Source organism: Balaenoptera borealis, assembly GCF_965194805.1.
Source record: "Balaenoptera borealis genome assembly, chromosome: 1".
Classification (NCBI taxonomy): domain Eukaryota; kingdom Metazoa; phylum Chordata; class Mammalia; order Artiodactyla; family Balaenopteridae; genus Balaenoptera; species Balaenoptera borealis.
The window spans coordinates 189,690,956-189,717,832 of NC_138860.1; the positions used below are offsets into that span (position 1 = coordinate 189,690,956).

Here is a 26,877-nt window from a genome sequence, read left to right on the forward strand (position 1 = left end):
AGTTACCCCGAGGAGAGGAAGTCGCGGTGACGACGTGTGAGAGTGAGCCTGAGCCCCGGGCGGCTGAGAGAGCTTTAATGCGGGTGCGAGATGGCGGGGACCGGGGAGGCAGCCGTTGGAGACACAGGTTCAGGATCCCTCGTCCTCCACTCACTCCACCAGGACAGTGAAAGGGTCCGGGGAGTGCGGGGCCTGGCTGGGGACGGCGCGCAGACTTGGAGGTGGGGCGCCGGGAGCGGCAACTCTGTCCCGACGGGTAGTTTGCAGTTTTCATCGTTTCTGGTAAACAAATGACTGAGAGGAAACCCTCGGCGGGGATGGGAAATGCGGCCGGGGCTGGGCCGGGCGCTGATCTGGGTCAGGGAGAGAGGAAAACCCCTTCCCCGAGCGCGGGGCCTGCCTCCGCCCAGGATGCGCCAGCGACGCGGGTTCCGGGGTGCAGGGGAGGGGGCGGCAGCCGGGCGCGCGACCCGCAGGAAAACAAAGTCACCACCCACGGGGCTGGGGAGAGCTCTGCACACTTTGACATTCAACGGACATGCAAATATATGTAAGTAGGCATGCAAATAAGCAGCGTCTTTTTGCGTCAACAGCTTGGGCACTTTTTCTGGGCGACTGCGGCGGCGGGCGCGCTCCAGCGTCGCCCGGGGCAGGGGATGCGGGTGCCGGGGCGGGGGGGGGGGGGTGGTTGGGGAGTGGGTTGCCCGGGGAAGGAGTCAAGGAGGGGTTCCAGCGCAGGAGGGGAGGGCGGCGCGGCTCCCAGCCCTTCGGCCCAGGCCTGGCAGGCCGGGGCGGGGTCTGGGGGCGGCCCCAAGCTCGCGAGGCTGCGAGCAGGAGGGCGGCGTCTAGTACTTAGCGATGTCCCCCTTCTTCAGGATGATCTGTCGCTGCCAGGGCGCCAGCTTGCTCTCGTCGTAGCCGAGCGTCCGCAGCTTCTCCGACTGCTCTTTCTCCCGCTGCATCTCCTCCTGCTTCTGTCGCGCCTCCTCTTTCCTGGGCGTGGGGTGGGGGGCACAATCCCGGGCAAGGGTGAGAGGGTGGGCCAGGCCCCATGGGGGGGTCACCGATGGCAAGGAGTGGGTTACTGAGGGCAGGGGCGGGGTTGCTGGGGACAGAGGCACTAATGAATGGTGGGCAGGGCAATGGGTTGTAGGGGTAGAAGGTGACTGGGGACAGGGGGTGGGTTAGGAGGCATGTGGGCGGGATTGCTGGGGACAGAGGAGCTTGACTGGGGGCAGACTGGGGTCACTGGGGGACACACAGGAGCTGGGAAAGCGAGAGGCTGTAGCTGGGTTATTGCTGGCTGGGGGTGTTACTGGAAACAGAGGTGCTGGGTCACAGTGTGACAGAGAGTGAGGAGGGCGTGGTGCGGGGGCTAGGACCCGAGTTCGTGGGGACTGGGGTTGGGCTGCTGGGGAACAGAGGGACCACATTATTGGGAGACAGGGGCTGGGTGATTAGGGGCAGGTTATTAGACCATGGCTAGACCTGCACTGCTGATGAGGTAGCCGCTAAGCACGTGTGGCTGTTGAGCATATGAAATGTCGGGACTGAGACGCACTGTAGGTGCAAAATGCTCATCCCATCTCGCAGACTTAGTTTTTAAAAAGAGTGTAAGACATCTCAATGATTTTCATAATTATTATTATTGGGTTAAGTAAAATAGACTATTAAGTTCACTCATCCTTTTATTTTTTCACTGTGGCGGCTAGGAATTTAATATTACATATGTGGCTCAACTTATACATCTATCAGACAGCACTCGGCTAGATTACTAAGGGCAGAAACTAAAGATCTGAGGGACAGATGCTCTAGGTTATCGATACTGAGGTTGGGTTAACTGCAAGGCAGAAAGGCTAGGTTAACGGGAGATGGGGGCTGGGTAATTGGGGACAGGTCATTAGAGCGTAAGAGCAAGACTTTGAGGTGCAGTGGATAAGTTCCTGGGGGAGAGGGGTCTGGTGGCATTACTGGGAGCAAAGACACTGTGCTAACAGGGCTGAGTGACAAGGGGATGCGCTCAAGATGGGGCTGGAGGAAGGGGCAAAAGGACTGCGACTGGGTGGGGGGAGGGGACACAGGTTGGGCCCAGCCCCACACTCACCGCTTCTGCTCCCTGGAAGAAAAGAGATGGTGTTAGTTGGTGCCACCACCTCAGGGACACGATCAAGACACCCTGCCAAGCCCCGCATCTTCCTCAGCTCACCTCTCCTCTTCTAGCTTCTTCCGCAGGATGTCCCGCCTCCAGGCGGGCATGCTGGCCAGCCAGGCCTCCTCCTCCTCCTCCTGAAACACAGCACAAGGCTTCAGGGCCAGCATGGGCTGGGACACGGGGGTCAGCGGGGGTGCTCCCCCACCCAGGGGACCTGCATGAGTCAGGGACAACGGGACACAGATGGGGTCGCAGGAAGAGACTCTTTTGATGCCCTTCTATAGGGCAAATGGATGAAGACTCAGGCCCCCGTGTCCCAGAGGCGGCGCTGGAGAGGTCAGAGCTGAGTGTAGGAGGCGTAGGAGAGGAGCAGAGGGGGAGACTCCCCAAGGTGGGGGGCAGGGGGGGTGGATAGATGGCTCCAGGCCCCTGGCCCAGAATCTCTGGGCAGACTCATACTTGGGCCTCCACAGATCCTGCCTGCTCAGAGAGGCTCAGGCCGGTCCCTGGTTCCACTGTGAAGGACCTTCTGTCCCATGCCTGTCCTATTCTGAGAGGGGGTCGACGCTAGCTCTACAATCGTGTGGCTGCAATGACATGGGGGTGGGGCCATCCAACACAGGCAGCTTACAGCAAAGTGTTTTATTACTTTCATGTTACAGAGGAGAAAGGGTCTGGACACGTCACACGAACACTGCACATGTGGCTCCCTTGACCTCAGCCAAACAGGTAGCTATGAACTCCAGTGAAAAACCAAAGAGAGAAAGAGAGCCACACTGCCCCAACGGGGACCCACAGTCCCGCACTCAGAGGGGCTGCTTCTTCCACCTGGCTCCACACGGAGCCGGGCATCGCTGGAGAGCCAGAGGGGGACACCTGGTTGGCTCTGTGCCGTGCCCTGCCCATTCCGGCCAACACCCCACAACCGGCCACCGTGGGATCTCAAAGGCTGAGGCAGCCTGGTTCTGGGCACTCTGGCTTTTCCAAGGCCACTCGTCCGGTCCTGGTTTCTTCCTGCCGTATTCTGACCTCTGGAGGGCATCAGACAGGCATCCAGGCCTGGGTGAAGACGCTTGAGGGTAAATTCCGAATTCTGCGGCTCAGATGTCAAAAAGCTCTGCCTCCTTCTCCTTCCAGAAGGAGAAGCTGCGGTCGATGTACCGGCAGATGTCCTCATTGCTGAACTCGCCCATCTCAGATACCAGCTCCAGGGGTTCTTCGGCGGGGGCTTCGGAACTAGGAGGGTCCGGCGTCGGGGGAGGCGCGGCTGGCGGGGGTGGGGACGGGGGCTGCGGCGCAGGGGCCGGCGCCTCTGGCTGCCCTTCTGGCCAGTCGCCCGTCTGAGCTGGAGCGGCCTCTTCGGTGGGCTCCCTCTCTTCCTTATCTGTCCCTTTCTTTTGCTCTTTCTCCACCTCTTCTTCCCGGGCCGGCTCAGCCTCTGGGGTGTCTCCGAAGAACTGGCGCCTGAGGTCCTCGAAGCCGTCGCTCCAGCCGCGCCGGCCGGCCTCCACCTCCTCGAGTACCACGCGGTGGAAGAGACGGATGAGCTCCCACGGGTGGCTACCCAGCCGGTCGAACATCTCGTAGCACAGCAGGTGGCGAAACTTGCGCTCTTCGCGGCTCAGGCCCATTTCGAGCAGCTGGAAGTAGCCGAGCATGAAGAGGTCGAGCGTGAGGCTGTCGTAGCGCCGGGGCGCGCCGCCGTCGAGGGGCGGCAAGAAGTGCTCGGGCCAGTACAAGCCGTGTGCCAGGCTCGGGCCGCGAGGCTGGCGCGCCGGCACCTGCCGCAGCAGGCTCCGCCAGTGGCCCAGCAGCTTGCCCACCACCTGCCGCTGCTTCAGCAGGCGCAGCAGCCGCTCGTCCGGGCCATCGCCCGCCGGCGGCTGGGAGGCGTCGGCGGCCTCCGGGCCGGGGTCGGCGCCGGCGGCCACCACGCGGGGCAGCAGTCTGCGCAGGCGCACCTGGGCGTGGCGCCCGGGGCCGCGGAAGGTCCACTTGCGCCAATGCTCCAGGAAAAGGTAGACGATGCGCTCCTTGCGCATGTCGATGTAGTCCTGGACGCCTCGCAGCTCGGTGGAGGGTGGCGGCCTGCGCGCCAACTGCTCGGGCTCGGGCAGCGCCGCCTGGCGGCCTGGCGCCTCGGGCGGGCCCAGGACGCCCAGGGGCTCCCCCGCGGCCGGCAGGCCGTTGGCGGCGGCGGCACTTGGCTCGCCGGTGCCGGCCGCCACGTAGTCTTCCTCGAGGATGGGCTCGCGGCGCGGGGCGCCGGCGGGCAGCGAGAGCTTTCGGGGCGGGCCGCGCGCGGGCGCCGAGCCCTGGGCGCGCCGCTCGTAGGTGGCGCGGAGGTGCCGCACCGAGACGCCGCACTCGAGGATCTCGCGCGCCACGGCCTCGCGGCACCAGCTGAGCGAATGCGAGCGGCCCAAGCAGAGCGGGCCCGGCCGCCAGGGGGCGTCGGTCAGCGGCGGCAGCGGCTGGCCTGTATCGGCGGCAAGTAGCTCGGCCAGGTGCGCGGGCCGTCCGCCCAGCGCGGCCAGCAGCGTGGCCATGCTCTTGAGCAGCGTGGAGATCTTGCTGCACCAGGCAGGCAGGCTGGCGGCGCGGCCGTGCATGCGGCGCGGGTCGACGGTGAAGCGCGGCGCCGACAGGGCGGCCGAGATGGGCAGCAGCTGCTCCAGCTCCAACTCCAGCTGCTCCAGGCGCGCCTCCAGCTTCTGCGCCTTGTGCAACACTTGCAGGTTCTCGATTTGCTGCTCCATGCGGAGGATGTCGGCCTCGGTCATGAGCTCGCCGAAGGGCCCGAGGATGGCGTTGTGCTCGCGGGAGTACCTCCAGCCCTCGCGGGGGTAGCAGCACGAGCTGGCGGCCGTCAGCTAAGGCGGGGAAGACAAGAGAGGGGAGGGAGGCGCGTCTCCCTCTGGCCCGGCTCTCGCAGCGGCCGCCGGGGGCGCCTTTTGCATGTCCCGGGTGGTGTAATGGCTCCGCGGGGCTGCGTTTGCAGGGACGGGCCGCGCCTGGCCGGCGGGCGATTACACTGGGACGAGGCTTCGGCCCAGGCCGCCGCTCCAGGCGCTGGGCAGTGTCCACTCTGGTCGCTGGCGGGGACACAGCCGGTCGTTGGGCGCTGTTGCAGAGGCAGGGCCGGCAGATGGGGTCTCCACACCTGGCTCGGTCGCTCATTACACCACCAAAGGAACATGCAAAAGGCGTTGAAGCTGCGACAGACGGCAGCCCTCTCCCTCCCCATCCAAGGTCTGCGATTTCGAGGCCAGATCCCAGCGAGGCCGCTCCTCACCCCAGACAGATGACCCCTAATCAAACTCCCCTGTGGCCCAAGACCTCCCTGTCCATGCTGTCGGTTTTACTGCTGAATGAGAGGCCCTTAAAGTGGCTGAAGCTGTGGCTTTCACCCCTGTTCCCACACTCTCTGACTCCTGGAATAATAATACAACTTACAAAGCTAGGTTTGCCAGGCACTTACAGTCTCATCTGTTCCTCATTTTAGTGCCAGGTTTTTCCAGCCCAGGTGGGGGGGGGGAGGGGCTGCCGTCACCTCCTCACAGGCCTCCCAGTTCATCCTGGCCCACCACAGTCCCACACACAAAGAAGTTTCCCAAATACAAATATGCCGATGCCAACTTCTCCGCTTAACCCCACTCCCAGGCTCCCCACTACTCCAGGAGAAAGTCCATCGTCTTCAAGGCCAGGACTTAGTGATCTGGCCACTCCTGACGTCTCCACTCCACCCCCTTCAGTGGTACTGTCTTGGAGCTACCACACCCACTCTGACTGTCAGACCTCCCCGGTCCTTCCTGCTCGCTCTTTGACCCACTATTTCCCCTGTCCACTTCTTCCTCATCTTCCAAGTCTACCTGAGACATCACTTTCTCCTCGCCTACCACCACCCCAAACCCGAACAGGATGGTCGGTTTAGGGCTGCCCCAGTCCTCTGCCCTCCCCATCAGAGCACCTCCCCACTTGCTCACTCTCTCACATTGCCCTGTTTTGTCTCCTTGGGGGCACTTATCACTCGACTAAGGTCCTGTGCTTGCTTGTTGGTTGACACCCCCCGGCTCTGACATATTCACCGTGAATCCCCCAGAGGCGACAACAGTGTGTAACACATAGACGGCGCGGGGGGATGTCTGTTGAGCAGATCAATGGCAAACTATCCTGCCAGCCAGGGATGATCAACCCATCCAACAGATGAGAAACCTGAGGCTGGATGAAGCTCAGTATCAGTGGAAAGTGGTAGTTCAGGGAAAGAGCCCAGGCCAGTCTGACTACGACCAAAAGCCTCTTGGTTACTCATGTGGTCCCTTGGATGAGTCAACCTCACCCGGAAGCTTATCAGAAGTACAGAATCCCATCCCCACCCAGAGCACCTGAATCAGAAAAAGCATTTTAATAAGATCACAGGCGATCTGAGGGCATCTTAGACTGTGATAAACACTGCCATCTCATTAAAGGACAGGCTGTTGGGGGGTGGTGCTGGCGGTGGAGACTAGGAACCGTCCCAGGAGAGGGGTGGTGGCCCAATCGTGCTTTTTCCCAAAGGTAATGGGAGCCGTCTGAGGTTGAAAGGTCCCGGGCAGATTGGGGGATGATGTAGGGCATGGGCTGTGGACCCAGGTGCGGACCCCAGGGCCCTCTGGGAAGCCCAACCCCGCCCACCTTCCGCCTCTGCTCCTCCTCCTCCTGCATCTTCAGCTGCAGCTTGCGCACCATCACCTGGCGCTTCCACTCGGGGATGGGCCGGCCCTGCTCGTCATGCGTGGGGATGAGCGCCTCCACGTCGAGCTGCACGCCCGGCGCAGGGGTGGCAGGCGGCGCCGGCGCCACACTGCCGTTGAGCAGTGGCTGGGACCCCGCGGCCGGCGGGGTGGGGCTCCGCGCCCGTGACGGTGCCGGCGAGGCCAGCGGCAGCGGCGAGTCGGGCTGCGGGGAGAAGCGGCGGGGCTGAGTGCCGGGTGGGCGGGGTCGAGGGGCTGGGGCGTCTGTCGCATCGCCTACCTGGGAGGCCGGCTGCCCACTGCCCGAGAACACCGTGGTCAGCCCCTTGCTCTGCGGCGTCGGCTTCAGACTCTTGCCCGCCTTGATCTCAGCCAGTAGCTCTGAGTTGTCGCCCGTCGGGGACATCATGTTGAAAGACTTGGTGCCTGCGCGGAGGCAGGAGAGGAGACGCTGGCCTGGTGTGAGGCCCGCGTCCCCGCCGCCCCCTACCTGCCCTCTGCTGCCCCCTTCCCCAAGTCAGCGCAGGCCGGGGCCTTCCCTTGGGCTCAGAGGGCAGCTCTCCAGGTCCCGGGTCCCGCAGGCAGCTCTCGGGGACCCCAGAGGCGGGTCCTCAGCTGGCAGCCCGCGCAGCCCAGCCATCCTCCCGACCCTACTCACGGGGTGTGGAGCCCCCGCCTGGAGGCCCCTGGGAGTTCATGATGGCTCCTGGGCCGGCCCTGGGGCCTCTAGCGAACGTCTCCGCGCAGCGCACTGACTGCCCAGCTCCAGAACACTACCTGGGGCCAGCCACCCGACCTTTGTCCCGGCTTGCCCGGCCCGGCCCCGCCAGGGTGGAGCCTCCCTCTGGCCATCTCACTGCACCAGCAAACCCCAGTGACCCTTGGACTGAGTCACCTGGGGCGTCCATGGCTATAGACTCGGGACCCTGGATGCCAGAAGCCAGCCGGCCCCCTCCCCACCCCCGCCACAGACAGACACACGCGCAGACGCACTGGTTGCAAGCCCAGACGGAGCACACTTATGGCAAAGCGCAGCGCAGCTCTGGCGGACCCGGGAAAGCCGAGACCTTACTAAGGATATGGGGTGGGGGCACTCAGGACGAGGGGCCAGGCGGACGACATGCAAATGCGCGGCGCGGAGTTTGCATTTTCCGACGAGGCCGGCGGAGGTGAATGGAGTTGGGGGAGGGTTGCCTTTAGAGACAGACTGAGGAAGGAGTCAGGACTGGGTGAGGGGGAAAAAAGGGGGCCAACAGCTTCTGCGTTCCCCGGGCTGGGGATCCCAGAGCGCGGTAGTGGGAGGGGAAAAAGGGAAAAGTGCCGGTGGGCCCCGGCTGCGGGCTCATTTCTTTAGGCAAAACCGTCTGCCCGGCACAGAATGCGGGTAGAACCTGTAGTGTCCAGGACCCCTCGCCTGCCGGACCCTGGTCCCGTCCTTTCCTCAAGACCCCAGCCCGTCAGCCTGGCTCTTCCTGAGCGTGCCCTGTGCCCCACCCCCGCGCCTCAGCCAGGAGCCGCGCACGCAGCTACTCACTCTTCCTGTGTCTCAGCACTCTCACTTCTAGGGACCGAGAGGAGAGAAGTGACAGCGAAGTTAGGAGAGGGAGGGGGCTGGGGTGAGGCTAGGACATCACGGAGAGCAAGAGAGGGCCAGGGAGGGCAGGAGGAGGGGAGATGCATGGGGGCAGGCGGGGCGGGGGGGGGGGTGAGAGGAGGAACTTTCCAGTCCATCTGACCCTGGCTCAGGCTGCTCTGGGGCTCCACAAGGGTGGTCCGCTCAGTTCCCAGCTCTGTTGGTGCCCCTGAGGGCTGGGCTGGGCTGCCATTGGCCCTGGCCCCCCTAGCAAGGGCCTCAATCTTGGCATTGGGATGGGATAGGGCACCCAGCCCAGGCTCTGCTGCGAAGGGGTGTCTGGAGAAGCCCAGAGTCTATTTTTCTTCTGTTCCTAGTTTCAGCCTTGCTCCAGTCTGCCAAGGGAAGACACTGACCTCAAAGTTGGGGGCCTTTCTGGAGGCTCAGCTGACGGTGGACATGCTACCATGGGCTGTGGTCTGCAGGGGCTGCGGCTCCATAGGTACCCCAAGGAGCCCAGGCTGGCACTACCTTGGACGCTACTGCAGCCTTGCATCCCTAGTCAGGGAAATGAAGCTTTGGATGCTACCACTAAGCATGGTCCCCGAACCGAGTGGCTGGGTGAGGAAGGCAGCTCGGCCACCCCCTGCCAGGCTGGAGTGGACGCATCAGCACCCACATACCACCTCCTGGGCCTTCCAGGAGCCCTGGCATGCAGGAGACTGTCCCGCATTTCAGAAGAGAAGCCCAGGAATCCTGGTCACCAGTCTAGCTCTTAAAAAAGGATGCTCAGGGGATTCACCAGGAGGGGGAGGGCAGAGTATGATGGGTTACTGGCCTTGACCCTATAGCCAGGCCCTGGGCTGTAGCTAGCTTGGGAGAACAAGAGAAAGCAGCCAGGAGTGGAAGAGTGACTCAGGATAGACGTGGGGCAGGAAGAAGGTTGGCCAGCAACCCTGCCTCCTTGAAGCTAATTCTACTTCTCTGAGCTTCCCTCTAGCACCAGCTCATCAGAAACAGCAGCCACCAGAGCTGGGAGGCCTTCCCTACTGGGTGGAAGGCAGGGCCAGAGAGGGAAGGGGACTTGCCCCAGGTCACACAGCCCAGTCCTGCTCTGGCAGGACCTAAAGCAACTCCAAGGCTCCCCTTAGGGTCAAGTCCTCATTGGGGTGGGGCTGCAGAAAGATCGAGAAGGAAAAGAGGAAGCACCAGGGCAGTGGCAGCTGCCCGGGGCGGGGGGTCGGGGGTGGGGAGGAGGGGGTCTTGGTTTCCCTCCCCCTTCAGGGCTAGCACCGCCCCCCACCCCTCAGCCCGCCCCTACTTACTGCCAGTGGACGAGGAGGAGCGACGCTGCCCGCAGCCAGGGCTAGAGCCCTCGAAGGACAGAGGAGGAGCGGGCGGCGGCGAGCTCAGGGCCTCGGGCAGGGGCGGCGGCGGCGGGGGCGGCGGGGGCAGTTCCCTGGACGTCTTGGGGTCCGCGCCGCAGCCGTTGTGCACGTGGTTCCCGGGGAGCTGCGCCGCCTGCGGGGGAGCGGAGGGGCCAGCGAGTGAGACGCGGGCAGCCCGGCCGGGTCCCGGGCGGCCGGCGGGTGCGGGCCGGCGGGCACGCACCTCCTCGCTGTGCGCCATGCCCGGGCGCGCGGCCAGCGGCTCCCCGGGGTAGCGGCCCAGCTGGCGGTAGTAGTCCCCCGTGCTGGGCTGCTTGCTGAAGGCGCGGGGCTTGCGGCTGGAGTCCTGCCTCCGCAGCCCGTTGCGGCCGTCGCGGGAGCTCAGCTGCGGGAAGACAGCGGGCGGAGTGAGCTTCGGGCACTTGTCCCTTCCGCCTCCCACATCCCCCCCCCCACCCCAGCCCGCCTTCCCAGCTCTTAACCTTCCGGCGGCTCGTGGCCAGCCGCGGTCCCAGACCCTCCTGCTCTCAGAGCGGGGATGGGGCGAGGGTCCTGCGGGCCTCGGTGAAAGGGCACTCTCGGTCGGCCCCACAGGGAGGGGTTCTGGGCGCGGGCCAAGGGGCGCAGGGGCCCCCACTGTGGCTAGAAGGGGCGGGCCGAGGGGCGGGGTGGCCCAGCCCAAACGCCAGGGGGAGCTGGAGAAGGGGTAGCTCCCAGCTTAGGCAGCGCTAAGGACTCAGCCGCACCCCACTCCCGGCGACCAGCCGGTCCCACGCGAAACCAAGGCTTCGCGGAACCCTCTCTCGCGGGAGTTCCGCCCGGAGGTAGTCCACTGCTTGCCCAGGGCCCTCCGCCGCCCGGCCCCGGCCTGGGGCTGCTCCTACCTGCGACCGTGCCGGTGGCCCCCGCTGTGCACCTGGCAGCGGGGGCGGCATGGACTCGACACCTGCGCTACCTGATCCTTCCTCTCAGGTTACAGCCCAGCCCGCCCGCCCGCGCCTATGTGCGCCTAAGAGCTCTGCCGGCCTGACATCACCCAGGGCCTGCCAATCCCGGGCCGAAACCCCCAGCAGTCGGGAATGCCACGGGGGCCCACTGCTCCGCCAACACCTGGCCGCTGCGCCGCGCCTACCCCGCAGGCCAGATGTGGCCCCGCCCCCCTGCCCCTCTCTCCCTCCGTTCTGGGCTGAGCACCCCAGGCTTCATCCCCCCACTCACCCCCTCCATCCGCCAGAGACAGAATTTGGGCCTCACCACGGGCAGTGGAGCCCCCCACGTCTGGCCCCCCGGGTTCCGGGTCACGCCCCCGCCCTTTCCCTCCCGCATCTGGAAACCATCGCCGGCTGCGTAAGGGACACCGACACCCGCGCCCAAGCCTCGGGTTTCAGGGGCGGCAGGCCGGGCTCGGGTGACAGCGCGGGTAGTCCACTCCGTCGCAGCTGCCCCCCACTAAGCCCAGCCCGGGAAGAAAGACAGGAGGCGGAGGGGCCAAAGACCAAGTCACCTGGCAGGGGCTGTCCCCCGCCCCACCCCCAGTCCGAGCGTCCCCACGGTGGCCCCGGACCCTCCAAGCCCCACCCGGCCGGGTTCACGTTGCAAGGAAACGCGACACCGCAGGATTTGTTTTCTGGGCCAGCCTGCCCCCTCGGCGCCCCCTGCAGCCCCGAGGCGCGGGAGCCACGACCCTGCTCCTGCCCGCGGTCCGGAAAAAGCTGGGGAGTTGGGGGGGGGTGCGGGGCACACAAAGGGCCCTTGTGGAGCGGCCCAGCGCCTGCCGCCGGGCACGCACACACCGGGAGAGGCACGGGACCTCGCAGTCCTGGTGCTCTGGCTCAGGGGAGGGGCCACAGGCCGGGCCGCCTGTCCTGTGGCTTGGGGCAGGGCCCACACGCCTGGCCTGCAAAGTCCGCTGGCCCTAGGCCCCCTGCAGGTCTCTCCTGGGCCCCCTTCACCTTCTGGAGATGAAAGAGGAACCCACTGAGAGCCTGGTCTGAGGCAGCAAGAAGAGTTGCAGTGGTGCTGTGTCCTCCCCCTCCCCCAGCCAGTGGCCCTGCGATGTGGGTCACCTGTGGGAACTGTTTACTGAGCTTGGCCCTGGAGCAGCTTGCCTTGGGCTCGAGAGAGAACTACAAGGTCGGGGCTCCCCCAGGACCCTAGGGGGGCTCTGTCTGCTATCCCACACTCAGCCGCCTGGGGCCTCAGGCTGCCCTCCCCTCTCAGACCAGCCTCCCTCTGTCCTCTTGGCCAGAACCCCAGGGCTCCCTCTGGGCCTCCTTGCCCAGGACTCTCAGAGCTGTGCAGACCAGCCCTCTGCCCCCTCCCCTGCTCCAAAGCCTTAGCCAGGAACCTACAGGCCCTGCATCCGGGCACCCCACACTCAAAGTGCCCGCACCGGATTCGGCCCCTTCTTACAAGCTTGCTTCTCCCCACGGCTCCCATCTCAGGACTGGCTTGTCTACCCACCTGGGAGCTGAAGCCCCAAACTGGGGAGCCAGCCTCCATGTTACCCCCACGTCCAGCCCCCAATGCTGAGAGGGTGCTGAGTCCTGCGGGTGCTCCCTGCCCTTGCCTCCACCCTCCTCCTCCCAGCCCTCAACTTCACACCGCCTGCATCTCCCACCTGGAAGACACTCCCTTGGGACCCTTTCTCCACCTGAGCCCGGAGCTGGACATATGTACATCTGTGGAGAGGCAGTTTGCACGTATTCTCTGCCGATTCCATGAGCTCCCTGCCACTCTGTGCAAGAGGTGGTGAGGACCCAGCTCCCGGAGAGGCATGGCTATCTGAGTATATGTTCCTTCCCCCCGCCCTGCCCCCCAACTCCCCAAAGGGTGCTGGCTTTGTCTTCCTCATCTTTCTGTCCCCAGTGCTCAGCCCTGAGCCGCCATGGGGCTGACCAGAAGCTTTGACTCCTGAATAGGCCATTGGACCAGGGACCACCGCCCCCGCCCCCCACCGCCCCCCGCCCCCCGCCGCCCGCCCTGTATCCACGAGCCGGGCCACTTGTTGGCCTCTGCTGCCCCCGCATCAGCCCACTCCCAGGGCCGGAGGGCAGGCAGGTTGGGGAGGGTTCACTACCTCCTTCTTGAAGGCCTCGGTCTCCACGTGGCGGAGTTTGTTCTTCGTCTGCGTGTAGATGTCAGCTGCCTGTAGCCCCGCGGGGGGCTTGGGAGCTGGGTAGCCTGGCGGGGGTGGGGGCAGCTGGGTGCCTGGGGGTGAGGGCAGTGGAGGGAAGCTGGGTGGTGGCGGTGGTGCTTTGGGTCTCTCCATCCTGCTCCGGGGCAGGCCTGGCTCTGGGCTCAGCATGTCCATGTAGCTCTGTATGTCTGCAGCTCTCGTGCTGGGAAGCCCTGGGACAGAGGGAAGGCTGGGTTTGGGAGTTTGCAAAGAGGCTGCCCCCAGGCCCAAGACCCCCTCCTGCCCGGAAACGACCTGCCACGGGAGTAGGCAGGCTCCGGGTGCAGCCTGACACGGCCCCACTGTGGGCCCCGCAGGGCTGGGCCCACCCTCACCCTGGCCCTGCCCACCTGCAGCCCTGCACTCGTTGGGGAAAGGCCTGTGCTCAGGTTTGAGGGGAACTGGCAGGGGGCCACGGGCTCCAAGACAGGGCTGCGGAGCAGAGCCACCTGGAGGGTGGAGGGGTGGCTCCTCGGGGCAGATGTGGCCAGATGTGGCCGGGCAGGCGGCGGGAGACGGCCACACCGCATCTTTGCAGGGGGCCCCAGCAGCTCTGCAGGCCACCACCTGGCGGCGTAAAGCAGGCATCGCAGGTGGACAGACATCTAAGCTCAGGGTGCGGTCAGCATGTGTGAACACGTGTGCCTGGCTTCTGCCTGAGTGTGCCTTTGTGTATGTTCGTGAATGTGTGTACGTGCTTCTTTGTACTTATGAACGTGTTTGCACTGGTCTGTGGACCTGGGGTGCGTGAGTGCGCACGTGTAGCGTAGGTGTCTGTATGGCTCTGTACGTGTGGCTGTGCACTCATACCTGGATGTTGTGTGTACACATGTGTAGGTGTGCACTCTTGAGTGTGGGTAGGTGTGTGTAATGTCTGGGGAGCATTTTGTGCGTGTGTAAGTGAGGATACTGAATTGCATGTGGGGTGCATGCGGCTTTTGTTGGTGGGAGGGTACCTGTGGATGTACAGGCATGTCTGTGACGGACACCCACAAGCGTGACTGTCACCTGTCCTCACCAGAACCAGCCCTCCTGGTGACCTGGGCAGCCTCCAGTGTCAGCTGCGGGCAGAGTGGGCCCAGGGATGGTCCTCAGGGCGCAGTGGTCTGACTCCAGTTTGCTCTCCCTCCTCCCTCTTCCCAGGCCCACTCACCATGAGGGGGGCACCGGCCCTTGATGCTGGAGTGGCTGGAGGAGCAGGAGTCGTAGTTGGAGAGGGTGCTGGTGGGTGAGCTGAGGTCAAAGTTCGGTGGCTGGACCGACATGGTGGTGTTGGGTGAGGACATGCCCGAGTCAGGCTGCTTGGTCTCCAGGTCAGCGGATGGATCCCGTGACAGCACGCGGTGCTCCACGCTCTGAGCGGGAGAGGGGGCTGTGAGGGCAACCCCGCTCCAAAGACCAGCACACCCTGCGCCAGGGTCCTGCTCGGGCACACCCTCGCTGTGTGACCTCGGTCAAGCCACTTCCCTTTCTGGGCTCCCTTCCCCATCATCTCTCAGGTTCTTCCCAGGCTAAGATTCAAACCTAGCCCCCCAGTGGCAGGACCATGGATTCCTGGGAAACTCCCAGCCCTGTCTGGTCTCTGCTCAGGGGGGTTGAGAGGCTAACAGAAAAGAGAGAGGACGCTGGGCTGGACCCCAAGCGAGGGCGGCCACGGCACCAATCTTACGCCCTTCTCATCAACGGGCAGAGGGCCAGGCTCTGGCATGGCGAGGAGGCACAGGCACTGCTGCAGCGGGTGGGAACATTTGCAGCAGCTGGGGATAGGGGAGGGGTGCACGGCACTTGCAACTTGCAGGAAAGACTGATCCCCCGACCTGGCCAGCAACCACCCTGTCTCTCCTTGCCGGACTGGGGCAAATCCCAACACGAGCCTAGCCCCTGTCTCCTGATGGGGCCTTTGGGGAAAGGATGGGGCCTGGGGTGGCCCAGCTGAGCTGGGGGTGGGCAACCTGAGCTCAGCCATCCCCCACCACTGCCTCTCCCCTGCCCACAGGCCTGACCCTCCCGCCTGGGAGCGGGCTGGGGTGGGGGCCAATGCTTACGTTGCCCATGCTGGCCTTGCTGCCGGCAAGGCTGCTGCTCGCTTGCTTGCTGCCTCCTGCCCAGGCCGGCTCCTCCCTGCCCTGCGCCCCCTCCCTGCCTGAGAAGTGTCACAGGTCCCCTGGGAACGCGAGGCAGGCCTGGCACCAGGTAACGGCTCAGCGGCCACGCTCATTGGCCCCGTAATTAGGGGCTCTGCGGGAGTGTTTGCCTTTTCTGGGCCAGTATCCTCCATGGCTTGGATCTGTCACTGCCTTGTGAGGGGGCCAGGTCCTCCACACCCCACCCAGTTCGGGGGGGCCAGGCCCTGCTGCCTAACCCCTGAGCCAACGGGAGCCATAGGAGCTGGGCTTGGGGGGCAGCCCGAACACACTCTTTCCTTGGCTGGCTGCAGTGGGTACTTGCCCAGCCCTGACAGAGGTTAGGGGCAAAGGCTTTGCAGCCTGTGGGGATGGCTTCAAATTTCATCTCCTCCACTTACTAGCTACATGACCTTTCCGTCACTTGTCCTTTCTGTCTGTACCTGAGTTTCTTCATCTGTAAATGGGTATAACAGTACTGCCTGCCCCATTATGTTATAACAAAGATTTTAAAAGTTAGTGAAGTGCCAGGGCATGGTAGCCAGTAAATGCCATATGTGTCAACTGTTAGTATTAATTCACTGTGAAGATGAACTGAGATTACATCGTAAAGCACTAGGCAGGGTACCTTACCGGGGTCAGAATTCAAGGAATGGTGCTTGTTTGCTCATTGCCTGCAGCTAAAGCCTCCATCAGGGGGCGCCAGAGGGCGCTGGGGCTCTGTGGACCACTACTCTCTCCGGATGGCCCTTTCTGCGGGGAAGTTCTTCCTTGGGACCAGATGCCATCTCTGACCCCTGGACCTTGCTGTGCTCTGGAGTCCCCAGAACCAGGGTGCCCCCATATACTCGACGACAGGGCAGACAATGCTCTGGGCAGGGGGTCATCGGCCTTCTCTCCTCCAGCCTCATTCCGCAGCCCCTCTCGTGGCCAGGCTGCCCCCCTTCTGAAGATGCCTGTGAAGCCAGCCCTCTTTCCTCCCTCCTGCGCCAAAGCAGACGTTGCACCAGAGGAGCCAGAGCCCAGGACTGGGAGCCACCCACATCTGCGCTCAAGTCCCAGTGGGTTCCTTCATGGCTTTGTAACCATAATAAAATAATTTGAAAAGAGTAACACAGATTTTCAATTATGAAGTAGCCACACAGTGAGCAAACATACAGAGTAGTGGTGAAGAGAGGTAGCTCCAGGCCCGGACACCAGGGCTCCACCATTTAATGATTGGGTGATTGGGTCTCCCCAAGACTCAGTTTACCCACCTGTGAAATGGGGATACGAGCACTCCCTACCTCAGAGTGTGGTGGTGAGAGTTAAATGAGCTAATTAATACCTGTGGGCAGATGAATGCACTTTACTGTTCCCACTGGTGTGTAAGTGTCGTTGTTTCTCCGAGCCTTGGTTCTCATCAGGACGAGGTTGGTCCTCCTTCCCTCGACATTTCTGCCCGCACACCCTCACTCCCCAGTGGTCAGTGGTTCTGGCCTGAGAGGTCATGTGGGGTAGTGATCTAGGGCACTTACTCGTGTGACCCCGGGCAAGGGGCTTCACTTCCCTTAACCTCAGCTTCCTCCGTGGTAAAAAGGGTAACAACACCTACCCCTGCGGGGAGGTGGGGGCAAGCTGTGGGGGGAATGCAATAATGCGGGGGAGCAGCGCCCGGGGCGTACCAGGTTCTCCACGGTGCGCAGGTAGCGGGTGCAGTGGCTGTGGCCGTTGTAGTCCGCGAGGTCGGCGGCCGTGTACCCGTCGCGGTCGCGGACGTCCAGCTCCGCGCCGTTCACTACCAGGATCTGGCAGCACTGCAGGGGCGCGCAGTGAGGACCCCCGGCCGACAGCCAGGACCCTGGCGCCGGGGCAGCGCTGTGCTGAGAGCGCGGCGCCAGCAGAGGGCGCCCGCCCCTCCCGCGCTCGCCCGGCCTCCCGGCCACGCCCCCGGCCCGCCCTCACCTCCAGCTCCCCGTTCTCGGCGGCGTCATGCAGCGGGGTCCCGCCCCACAGGTCGGCCGAGATCTCGCCGCCGTGCAGCAGGAGCCAGCTGAGCACTTTGGCGTGACCGCGGCTCGCCGCGAAATGCATGGCCGTGGCGCCGTCCTTGTCCTGCTCCGACAGGCTCACGTCGGTGCAGCTCACCTGGGGGGGAGAGGAGGGGGCACAGAGGGGCGGGGGCTGGGCGCCAGGCCCCTCTTGGCCCCGCCCCCGTCCCGCACAGGCCCCGCCTCTCCCGGGCCCCAACCCCGACCTGTCCCCGAGCTCACCAGCCACACGATGACCGGGCTGTGGCCCATCTGCGCCGCGGCGTGCAGCGGGGTCATGCCGTCGTGGGCGCTCAGGTGCGGGTCCGCGCCGCACTCCTGCACCAGGTACTGCGTCACCTCCAGGTGGCCCTCCTGGCATGCCAGGTACAGGGGCGTGGCACCGTTCTTGGTTTGGGCATTCACTCCCCTGCGGAAGACGCAGCACCCACCGTGGGCTCTCAGTGCCCGTCCCCCTCCAAAGCTTTCTTCACCCCTCGCCCGCTTCCGGGGAGCTCTGGAGGGCTGGGAGGGTGGGTTGGAGAAAAACCTAGTGGCTGGGCCCGGCTGCCCAACCCCCTCTGGACTCAGTCTTGTGCCAGCCTCCCTGGGTGGGGGGGCCCCTCTGGCTTGCTCCCCACCTCCCCCCGGCAGCCTTCTTTCTGCAATGCACGTCTGACTGAGCTAGTCTCTACCCTCAGTAAATAGCCCACCTTTTTACCAAGGTCTACAGGGATGTGGTGACCTGGCCTCCTCCTACCTTTTCAGCCACACTGACCCACAGTCAGTGTGAGTCCTCACACCTGCTGTCGGACCTCTGTGCCTTTGATCATGTCCCCCCTCTGTCTGGAATGCCTTCCCGTCTCTCTTGAAGACTCGGTACAGATCCCTCCTTCATGAGGCCTGCCCTGATTTCTCCAGCAGAACAGGCCTTTCCCACCTCTGTGCCTCATACTGCCCTGGGCTCACTCCACGGGCCACCTGCCATGCTCGATCATAACTTATTTTGGCCTCTGCCTCCCCCAGAAGACTGAATTCCCAGAAGGCAGAGTGGTAGTGTCACCAGATAAAACACAGGATGCCCAGTTACAATCTGAATTTCATATAAACAACAAATAATTTTCTAGTGTAAGTCTACCCCCAATGTGGCATGGGATGTGCATATACTAAACCATTATTTGTTGTTTATCTGAAATTAAAATTCAGTGGAATAGTCTGGTTGTGGTTGTCATCAGCCTGGCAACACAACAGGTGCCGCCATCCACTGAGCACCTCCCATGCGCTACGACACTAGCACGCAGGTCCTCACTGCATGTCCTAACTTAGGTCCTACCGTCATCCCCATTTTGCAGTGGGGCAATTGAGGCTCAGGGGCTGTGACTTGCCAAAGGTCACACAGCTGGTAAGTGGCATTTGAGCACAATCCGTCTGCGTGATGCAGACCCGGACGCACAGCAGGAACGAAGGGAGCGAGGAGAGGGATTGGGGGAAGGGCCATTCCATGTCTTCATTCCCTCAGCCTTCCCTCGGGCCTAGCTTGCAGCTGTCACTGCCCCTCATCCCTGCTCCCCAGCTCCCACAGAAGGGTCCTAACTGGGGAATCAGTCCCACGAAGTAGAGTGCTGCTGGGAATTAGGGAAGCTGTCCCTGCCGCTGGCTTAGCCTCAGTTTTTCTGACTTCACAATGGGTGTGGATGCCAGGGTGCAGTTACCAGATACAGACACTAGGTGGCGCCACAATCTAGGCCCAGACAGAGGAGCTCGCCGCGGGTCTAGGACACAGCGGGTGCGGGGTGGGGAGTAGGAGCTGGGTCCCTCTGGGCTGGATCAGCCCTCTGGGCCCCAGGAAGCGCAGTTCTTCGTCCGACTTCATATCCTCCCACCCACCCGCCTCTCCCATCTATTTGCTCACGGCCTCGATCACACGCTCCACCCCCACCGTCCACGCCCTCCCTCCCTCATCTAAGTGCCAGCCGCGTGTACAGTAACGTGGGCACCAGGCCACACACTCCTCCTCCATCTGCCCCCTCACCCACGCTCTTGTCAGCCACCCACGACTCGGCCCCTCGCTCTCACACAGCCCTCGGACCCTCCCGTCTGACTTCTCCCTGTCCCTAAAGCCCCAGCCCTGTCCACTTCCCTGACCCCTGACCCCAGGCGGCTTGCAGCGCCCACCAGGCACGCAGCCCCAGCTCTCTCCGTCCTCCTGACGTGGGAACACCCCCTCCTCAGACACAGAGCTGCCACTTCGGGGCTGACACCGAGTCTGGGACGGTGCCCGGCTGCCTGCCACTACCCCACCCGCGTCGGGGGCGCAGCGGCGTGCCGAGCACGGCGCACAGCGGCAGACAGGGTCGCGCCCACACGCCGCACCGCGGGAACGCGAGGGCTCTCAGCCACCGGCCTCCACGCCCCGGTGCCAGCATTGCCCCTCTCCCACCTTCACAAGCTGGTGCGTCAGGAACGGCCCGTTTAATATTTCATGACCGACACTCGATGGCCTGAATTATTCACCCCGTAACCAAGGCGCAGCGAGTGCTGGGGTCCTGGGGCTCGGAGACTGGAGGGGCCACCGCCCAGGGCCCACCGGGCTGTCTCGGGGGAGGCCTGAGGCAGTTCACACAGCTCAGGGCGCCGGCTCTGCCGGCAGCCCTGTTCTCCCAGGCCACCCTGCCTGGCTGGGATCCATGACCCAGGGGTGCCCAGCCAGCCTGAGGAGGTCTCAGAAGGTCTGATAAGCTGGCACAGGGCAGGAGCCGAGCAGGAGGGGGAAGCTGTGCTCACAGCCTCCTGCCAGGCCACTGGCTGACAACCCCAGCTGGCGTCCCTGGTACGGAGTGAGCGCTCAGTAACCCATTCAGGAGTCACAGCCCCCAGCCTGGGAGACCCCAGAATAAGGGGCAGATTCGCTGATGAGCCGGGGTGGGAAAGGGGGTCCTGGTCTTGTTCCTTTCTTCTGTGTCGACCTGGAGGCAGGAAGAATGGGCACCCTCAAACTCACTGGGGTAAACTCTAAAAATATGGAGGAGGGACTTCCTTGGTGGTCCCGTGGTTAAGACTCCACGCTTCCAATGCAGGGAGTGCAGGTTCAATCCCTGATTGGGGAACTAAGATCCCATATGCTGTGCAGCGCGGCCAAAAGATAAAAAACATATATATACATGGATGAGCACAGGAACAAAGTAAATTAATGAATTTCGTCCTTTTTTTTTCTTTTTTTTGGCGGCGCTTGTGGGATCCTAGTTCCCTGACCAGGGATTGAACCCGGGCCCTGGCAGTGAAAGCGCCAAGTCCTAACAACTGGACCGCCAGGGAATTCCCAACACTAGTCTTTAAATTAATGAATTTAGATGGAGAGAGAGTGAATTTATATAGTAGTAGAGATGACGATAACGGATAACAGTGACAGTGGGTACCATCTACTGAACAAACTGCTCTGCGCCAAGCACTGACACATGGTCTCTATCTAGTCCTCCTAAAGACCTTACCCGGGAGGTGTCAGCATCGTTCCCCTTTTACAGATGAGGAAACTGAGGCACAGAGGGCTAGGATCACTTGAGAGGCAGAGGGGGACCCGGTGTGAGAAGGACCTGGCGTGTGTGCCACCCGCAAGTGGTGTTTTGCCTCCCATCTCTGTTCACAAAGCCGTCCACGAGTGGGGATAATGATCGTCGCTGAGACATGCTTGCAGAGCCCTCAGCAAGGCCTGGCGCCATCGCTGTATTTTAGGATCCCTCCTCCCTGTGCCTCTGTGAGGGCACTGCTGACCTGGGGTGTCCAGGCCCCAACAAGCATGGGTCAGGCCGGGCAGCATTTCTGTTGCAGAGAGTCGCTGCCTAGAGCAGAGGGATGGGGTCTCGGGAGACCTCTGGCCTCAGGACCTGCCCGGCTCCAGCCCATCGAGTTCTAGCCATAGTGGCACCATGGGTGACCGGTCCAGTCCCAGCCCCTGCCCTTGGCCCTGGCCTCCACCCACCACCCCAACTCTGTGGCTCACTGTGTAGGGCCCCAGGGCGTCCTCTAGCCGCGCCCCCCAGCCTCAGTTTCCACATATGGCAAATGGGCATCACAACTGTTGCCTCTCCAAGCCTCTTGTGAGAGACAGAAGAGGAATCTTTGAAAATTGCAAGGTTCCTCCCAGGGAAGGCAGGGCTTGGCTTCCTGGTACCGCTGCCACAGCCTGACCCGCCAGCCCCCTCACCCGTCCCCTGGGCCTCCACACCGTCACCTCCACGCCACCAGCCTCGACTGACGTGGCCACGCCCTAACAGGCGCCCCTCACCCCGCCGAACACCTGCTCCTCTTGGCTACGGACAGGCACACACCGGGCCTTCTCAGCCTCCCTCGATGGGCCCTCGACCCTTGCCCAATCTCCAAATGTTGGGGTGCCCCAGCACCTCCTTTCTAAACACACTCTGCCCCTGGTGAGGTCACCTACTTCCCAGGGTTAAAGGTCACCTGTTCCCAATGCTGCCCATCCCCCCAGCTTGGACCTGGAGTACATGCGGCCCCTACATCAGCTCACTCATCCATCTGTGCATTGAGCAGCTTCTTGAATTTTACTTGCCTTTTTTTCTTTTAATTAAAAAAATTTTTTGGCCATGCCACGCAGCTTTCGGGGTCTTAGTTCCCCGACCAGGGATCGACCCGTGCCCTTGGCAGTGAAAGCAAGGAGTCCTAACCACTGGACCGCCAGGGAATTTCCCCTTTACCTGTCTTTACATGGAGCAAATCTCTCCACACTCTCCCTCAAACTACCTTCCCCCCTTACTATCCCCATTTCAGTAAAGGACACCAGGCCACCCTCCCTTGAGTCCAAGCTCTAGGAGTCTTTGGCAACACTTGACCCTTGAGTTCTTTATAAGTCTGAGTCTCCTAGCAAGCATCACATAAATCATGATACTTTTCTTCCTCTTGGGAACAAAGATGGTATAGACAAACTGTAACTATTAAGCAAGTCACCCTGATGACACAAGAAACATGGAATGCTCGTAAACGTTTGATAGAAATCTCCGTCCAAGATTGGTGCCACCTTACTGTGACCATTGCCACTAGGAAACAAGGAGTGATCTGCCCACAGAAGCAGACTCTGGTCAAAGAACAGCATTTCCAGTGGCCCTCCCCACTGGCAATCATTTCTGCCCCAAGGGAGGTCTGGCAGGGGATGATCTCCACAAGGATTAGTTCTGGCTGTGAGGTAAGTCCCGCTCTGAACAAAGACTCGGAGCCTTTGGCGGTTCTACCTCTCTTATCCTCTAATCACGCCTGACTTATTTGAAATGAACTCAAATGAGGCCTGGCCCAGTGAAGCAATGCAGCCCTGATTTAAGGAAGATTCTAGAACAGTCAGCTTTACACCCAATCCATCAGGAAGCCTGGAATATCCCCAGAAGCCTTCACTGGTCTGCAATTCTCCCAGCCTTCCAGGCCCTCCTGGCTCGCGATGAAGCCAAGCGGGATCCCCCCCCTCAGGCCTCTGCCCCGGCCAGCTCCACCTGCAACGCTCCCAGGCCAGGTCTTGGCACGGCTGGTCCTCTCCCATTCAGCTCTCACCTCCTCAGTGGGGCCTTCCTGGACCCCCTCAATTTAAAGAAACCCCCCAACCACTTCCTACGAATACCCCGTTTCACTTCATAGCACTTGTCCCTCTTGAATTGTCTTGGCACTTTTTTCATGCATTCCAGGGATACATATCACGAGGCTGCCACAGGCCAGGGCGGGGCAGAGCTTGAAAACAGTGGAGACTTGCCCTCTCAAGCTTGGTTCCACCAGGGCTGCCGGACACACCCTGACACACTGGAAAATAAGCAAGAACGTCTCTGCGTGTACACGTGCTCTTGACCTGGCTCCTTCTTTGCCCCTGGGAGCCCCCCCAAGTTGGCTCCATGAAGTCGTGAGGACTCACTACATCCCTAACGCTAGCAGGGCTGGGCACTTAGGGTACATGTGGATGCTAGTTGTTGAGTGGATATATGTGGGGGTGAGCGAGATGGGCAGCCAGGCCCGGAGCTCTGTGATGCCGCCTCGCACGTGGCCTCAGCTGGTCCATTTGCCAGACGGGCCCTGGGAGGCCCAGAAGGGAGTTCCATCTGAGGTCACGGGCAGTGAGCTGCTTGCAGGGCCGGACAAGACCCAGGGATCCCAGACTCCTCAGTCCTTCAGTGAGTATTTTCTGAGTATCAGGCACCGGGCATACAGGATGTAGAAGAAAAAGAGATACTCTCATTGCCCGGGGAGACAGACGGTAAGAGGATGTGTTGAGATGCACAGAAAGTAATGCCAGGTAATGAGGAGGGTGCGGGAAATCAGGCGGGAGAGGAAGACTGGGAGGGAGGGCATGTGTCTTCTTCGGGGCGGGTGATGATCTGAAGGAGGTGTGGGGCCGGCCTTACTGAGAGGCGGAGATGGAGCAAAGACTTGAAGGGGAGGAGGGAGGGGCTGTGGGCTCTCTGGGGAAGAGAGTGAGGCAGTGGGAATGGCCTGTACAAAGGCCAAAGGTCGGAGGGCAGGAGCAGCAAGGAAGCCCAGGAGGTAGAGTAGAGGAGGTGATTAGGGCGCAGCTGGAGGTCAGGTATGGGGGTGCCAGAGCGAGGAGGGCCTCTGGGTTGCTGTAAGGAAGCAGCCTTCCCTGTCCGTGAGAGAGGAGCCTCTGGCCGGTCCAGGGATCTGACTTGTGGTCTCCAAGGTGGGCACAGCCGGACAGGAAGCGGGCAGGGGGAGGGCAGAGAGGCCAGCTGGGGCCCCAGTGACATGACAGGCTTGGACCAGGAGTTACCGGTGGAGGTGAAGGCTGTCCCCACTGAGAGGGGCTTCTCATGACCCCACCAGGCCCCTCCTTTCTCAGAGCCTCCACCTGGGTCAGGGCCGCCAGTGTGCCGGTGTGGCTCCCCCCAGGCCCTGCTGCCCAGGGGACCTCAGCAAACACCAACAAGTGCCCGGCAGGGAAGGGCAGCCCCAGGCCCAGGCCTTCTAAGGGGGAGCTGAGCCATAGGCCTGGGGCTCCCTAACAGGTGAGCAGCTAAGGTTTCCTGTTCAAGGCAGGGGCTGCCTGAAGCCCTTCCCTGGACGGGGCCCCAGGAGCAGCCAGGCCCCGTGAAGGAAAAGGGGGCCGCCCAGGTGAGCTTGAAAAGGCCCTCAGAGATGAGCGCCTGGCCCAGGAATGGGAGACAGACCCAGAGAGGAGGTGCAGTTTGGCCCAGGCCACACAGGGAGCTGGTGGGACCCCGGGTGGTCAGTTAGCCTCTCGGAGACACCATTTCTGTATCTTCAGCACCATGAGGCAGGGACATTTGTCTGTTTGGTTCACTGATGTATCTCTGACACTTGGAATATTGCCTGGCCCAGAGCAGGTGCTCAAGAAACATTAGTTGGATGAATCAATCTGTAAAATGGGCTGATTATAGAGCTACTGCCTAGTAGCAGGTGGGGCTCAGACTACTGCTTGGTGTCAGACCCCTAGTAGGCATTCAGCAGGTGGGAGCTGGTCCGAAACCTTTGCGCAGACTGGTTTTCCAGCTCTCTATGACTGGTAGACCACGGTGGGGCCCCAGGAGGAAGGAAAAGCCTGGAGCCCTGCCCCCAACCCTCCCCCGCCTCAGTGCTCAGGCCTAAGGGTCCCAGCTGAGCCCAGGGCTCCCCTCTGGTTACTGAGGCCCCCAGCAAGCACATGGTCGAGGCATGAGATGGTTCCTGGGCCCCAGGACCCTGCTGGCTGGATGGTCAGGAGCTCTGAGGGCCACCTGCTCCTCGTCCCGTCTGAGCCCCAAATGGGGATGTGGACTCGTGGCTCTGCTCCACCAGCCACCAGAGCTCCTGGCCAGGAGGGCTGACCCTCCTGACTCTGCCTCCCTCAGACCCAGGGCCTGAAGCAGCCCCAGCCCAGCTCCTGCCAGCCCCGTGCCGCTAGCTGAAGGACTCTTTTCCCCAGGGGGCTCAGAGGGCGGGTCTCATGGGGCAGCAGCCCCTGAGGTCACGGTGGCAATTCCTCTGCCTCTGGGAGGACTTGCCCAGTGGACGGGGGAGACTGGAGGAGGGGTGGGTGGGTACAGGCCACTCCTGCAGTCCTTTCTAATTCCCCAAAGTGCAGCCCAGCATTAGCTGGGCCCTCCCCCGAGGCCGCCCAGCCCTCCTGCCCCTCTGTAGCTTGTCATGGCCACGGCTCATGGCTGCCCACAGCCTCCCGGGCTGGATCGGGTTTCCCACCGGTAGGAGCTCTCCCTGCATCACCTGCCGCCAGGGAGAGCTGAGCCCTTGTGAATAATTCACAGTGTTTCACAGAAGGCCAGGAGGCTCAGGAGAGCGGGGCAACGGCGGCCTCTAAAGCCAGGCTGCCTGGGTCCCCTGATTGCACCCTGCGGCCTGGGGCAGCCTGCACCTCTGCCCCTCCCCAGCTCCCAGCCCTGGGGTCCCCAGCCTTGGGGGGGCAGGAGTCGCTACTTCCGAGTTAGGGTGTGGGCACTGGCCCCCAAAGCCCCCCGCCAGCAGGCCCTACCTCAATTCCCAGCACCCCCTCCTGCCTGAGCCCAGCCTGGCAATCACACAAAAGTGCCTCCTTATCAGCCAGGTCACGTGTCGTCACTGTGGGAATGGAGCCCCAGGCCTCTGTCCGCTTCCCTGAGATTCACGGGGGGCTGGTGGCTCACCAGCCCAGGCCATCTGGCCACAGAGTCGGCGCCAGGGCCCAATCACGGCCAGCACCACAGCCTGGCTTGGGGGCAGCAGGGTCTCCCGGGCCCTGAGCCTTCGAGGGTGTCCGCAGCACAGCCAGAGCCTTCCGAAGGCTGGAACCCCAGCCACGGAGGCTCATCCTAGGCCCCAGCCCTCTCAGGGAGGAGGGGCTCAGGGGCCAGCCTGGGGCTTCACCCCTGCCCCCCACCAGCACTTCCCGGGGCGGGGCAGAGCCCCCTCAGTTCACACCATTGGAGCTAAGTTGGCATGGCCATCAGCCTGACTTCCTGGGGCCCATCATGTGTGATGCGGGAGGCCGGCGGGTGCGAGAGGATGACCATCGCCTGTCTCTCTTCTCTTAGGGTGTCAGTGTCCTCCGTGATAAGTGATAAGTGAGGGGGTGGTGTCAGAACCACCTGGGTGCGGGGGTGGGGACATGCACAGGGGCAGCGCCCCAGCCCCTACCTGGGGAGTTTACGTCGAGTCTGGGACCAGGCCCCCAGGGTGCTGATGGCTGCAGGTTGGGAGCCTGCACTCGAGGGTGTTTGGGGCCTCCTCCTTGAAATTCCACTGATTTTGGTGTCACCCAGACCCTAGCTTGTCCAGGAGCAGAGGATTCACGCCAGAGTGGTGCCCAGTGGCCTCTGGCAGGGACGGCTGTGAGGAGACCCCCGGCTGGTCTCCCACGAATCAAACCAGGGAACCCCCTTGCTTAGCAAGAACGAGCCAGGCTCAGGGGTCCTGGTCCCGGCCTGGGGGCTTTAAGCTGCTCTGTATCCACACCAGTGTGCCTGTGCCCAAGGGGCTGCCGGACGCAGCCACCCTGCCACCAGGCCACAGGGCCAGGCTGGCCTCCTGCTGCTCCCTGGCGCCCAGTGGCCGGGCAGGCGCCCTTAGGAGTGGAGCCAGGGGTGGGGACAGACCCTCCCGCCTTGTGACTGCTCTCCTCCTGAGGCTGGGTCCTCTGTCACCACTTATTTCCCAGGTACCCCCTTGAACTGACGAAGGTCCCCAGTCAGAGCCCCGGTCTGTTGGGTCCCCAGGGCCACTGATG

The 26,877-nt window shown here is 62.7% G+C and overlaps 2 protein-coding genes across 7 annotated transcripts in view; one reads left to right on the forward strand and one right to left on the reverse strand.

Moving 5' to 3' along the window:
* Window positions 1–59: 59 nt before the first annotated feature.
* ESPN (espin) overlaps window positions 60–26,877 on the reverse strand; it is a 31,343-nt gene continuing 4,525 nt past the window's right edge. The window contains exons 3-15 of one of the 4 annotated variants that reach the window (XM_082390476.1): window positions 17,400–17,586; window positions 17,092–17,274; window positions 16,812–16,943; window positions 14,178–14,379; window positions 12,926–13,197; window positions 10,070–10,231; window positions 9,784–9,979; window positions 8,420–8,446; window positions 7,166–7,311; window positions 6,827–7,090; window positions 2,207–2,286; window positions 2,105–2,116; window positions 60–993 (exon numbers count right to left, since the gene is read on the reverse strand). In XM_082390476.1, coding sequence (XP_082246602.1) covers window positions 846–993; window positions 2,105–2,116; window positions 2,207–2,286; window positions 6,827–7,090; window positions 7,166–7,311; window positions 8,420–8,446; window positions 9,784–9,979; window positions 10,070–10,231; window positions 12,926–13,197; window positions 14,178–14,379; window positions 16,812–16,943; window positions 17,092–17,274; window positions 17,400–17,586 — 2,011 coding nt within the window. In that variant the 3' untranslated portion in view covers window positions 60–845. Of the gene's footprint in view, window positions 994–2,104; window positions 2,117–2,206; window positions 2,287–6,826; window positions 7,312–7,543; window positions 7,683–8,419; window positions 8,447–9,783; window positions 10,232–12,925; window positions 13,198–14,177; window positions 14,380–16,811; window positions 16,944–17,091; window positions 17,275–17,399; window positions 17,587–26,877 lie in introns of those variants that run through there. The other 3 variants (XM_082390477.1, XM_082390475.1, XM_082390478.1) reach the window with 3 other exon arrangements.
* LOC309628070 (uncharacterized protein) lies at window positions 7,582–16,692 on the forward strand (the record flags this gene model as incomplete). Of its 3 annotated transcripts, none has more annotated exons than XM_082390784.1 (2): window positions 7,582–8,054; window positions 8,836–9,774. In XM_082390784.1, the coding sequence occupies 2 exons, from the start codon at window positions 7,582–7,584 to the stop codon at window positions 9,299–9,301; spliced, it is 939 nt and encodes a 312-aa protein (XP_082246910.1). In that variant the 3' UTR covers window positions 9,302–9,774. The 3 variants fall into 3 exon arrangements, 1 of the variants encoding a protein (XP_082246910.1); XR_014244117.1 differs by lacking the exon at window positions 8,836–9,774 and adding an exon at window positions 15,828–16,692 and having other exon boundaries at window positions 7,855–8,054; XR_014244118.1 differs by lacking the exon at window positions 8,836–9,774 and adding an exon at window positions 16,053–16,692 and having other exon boundaries at window positions 7,855–8,054.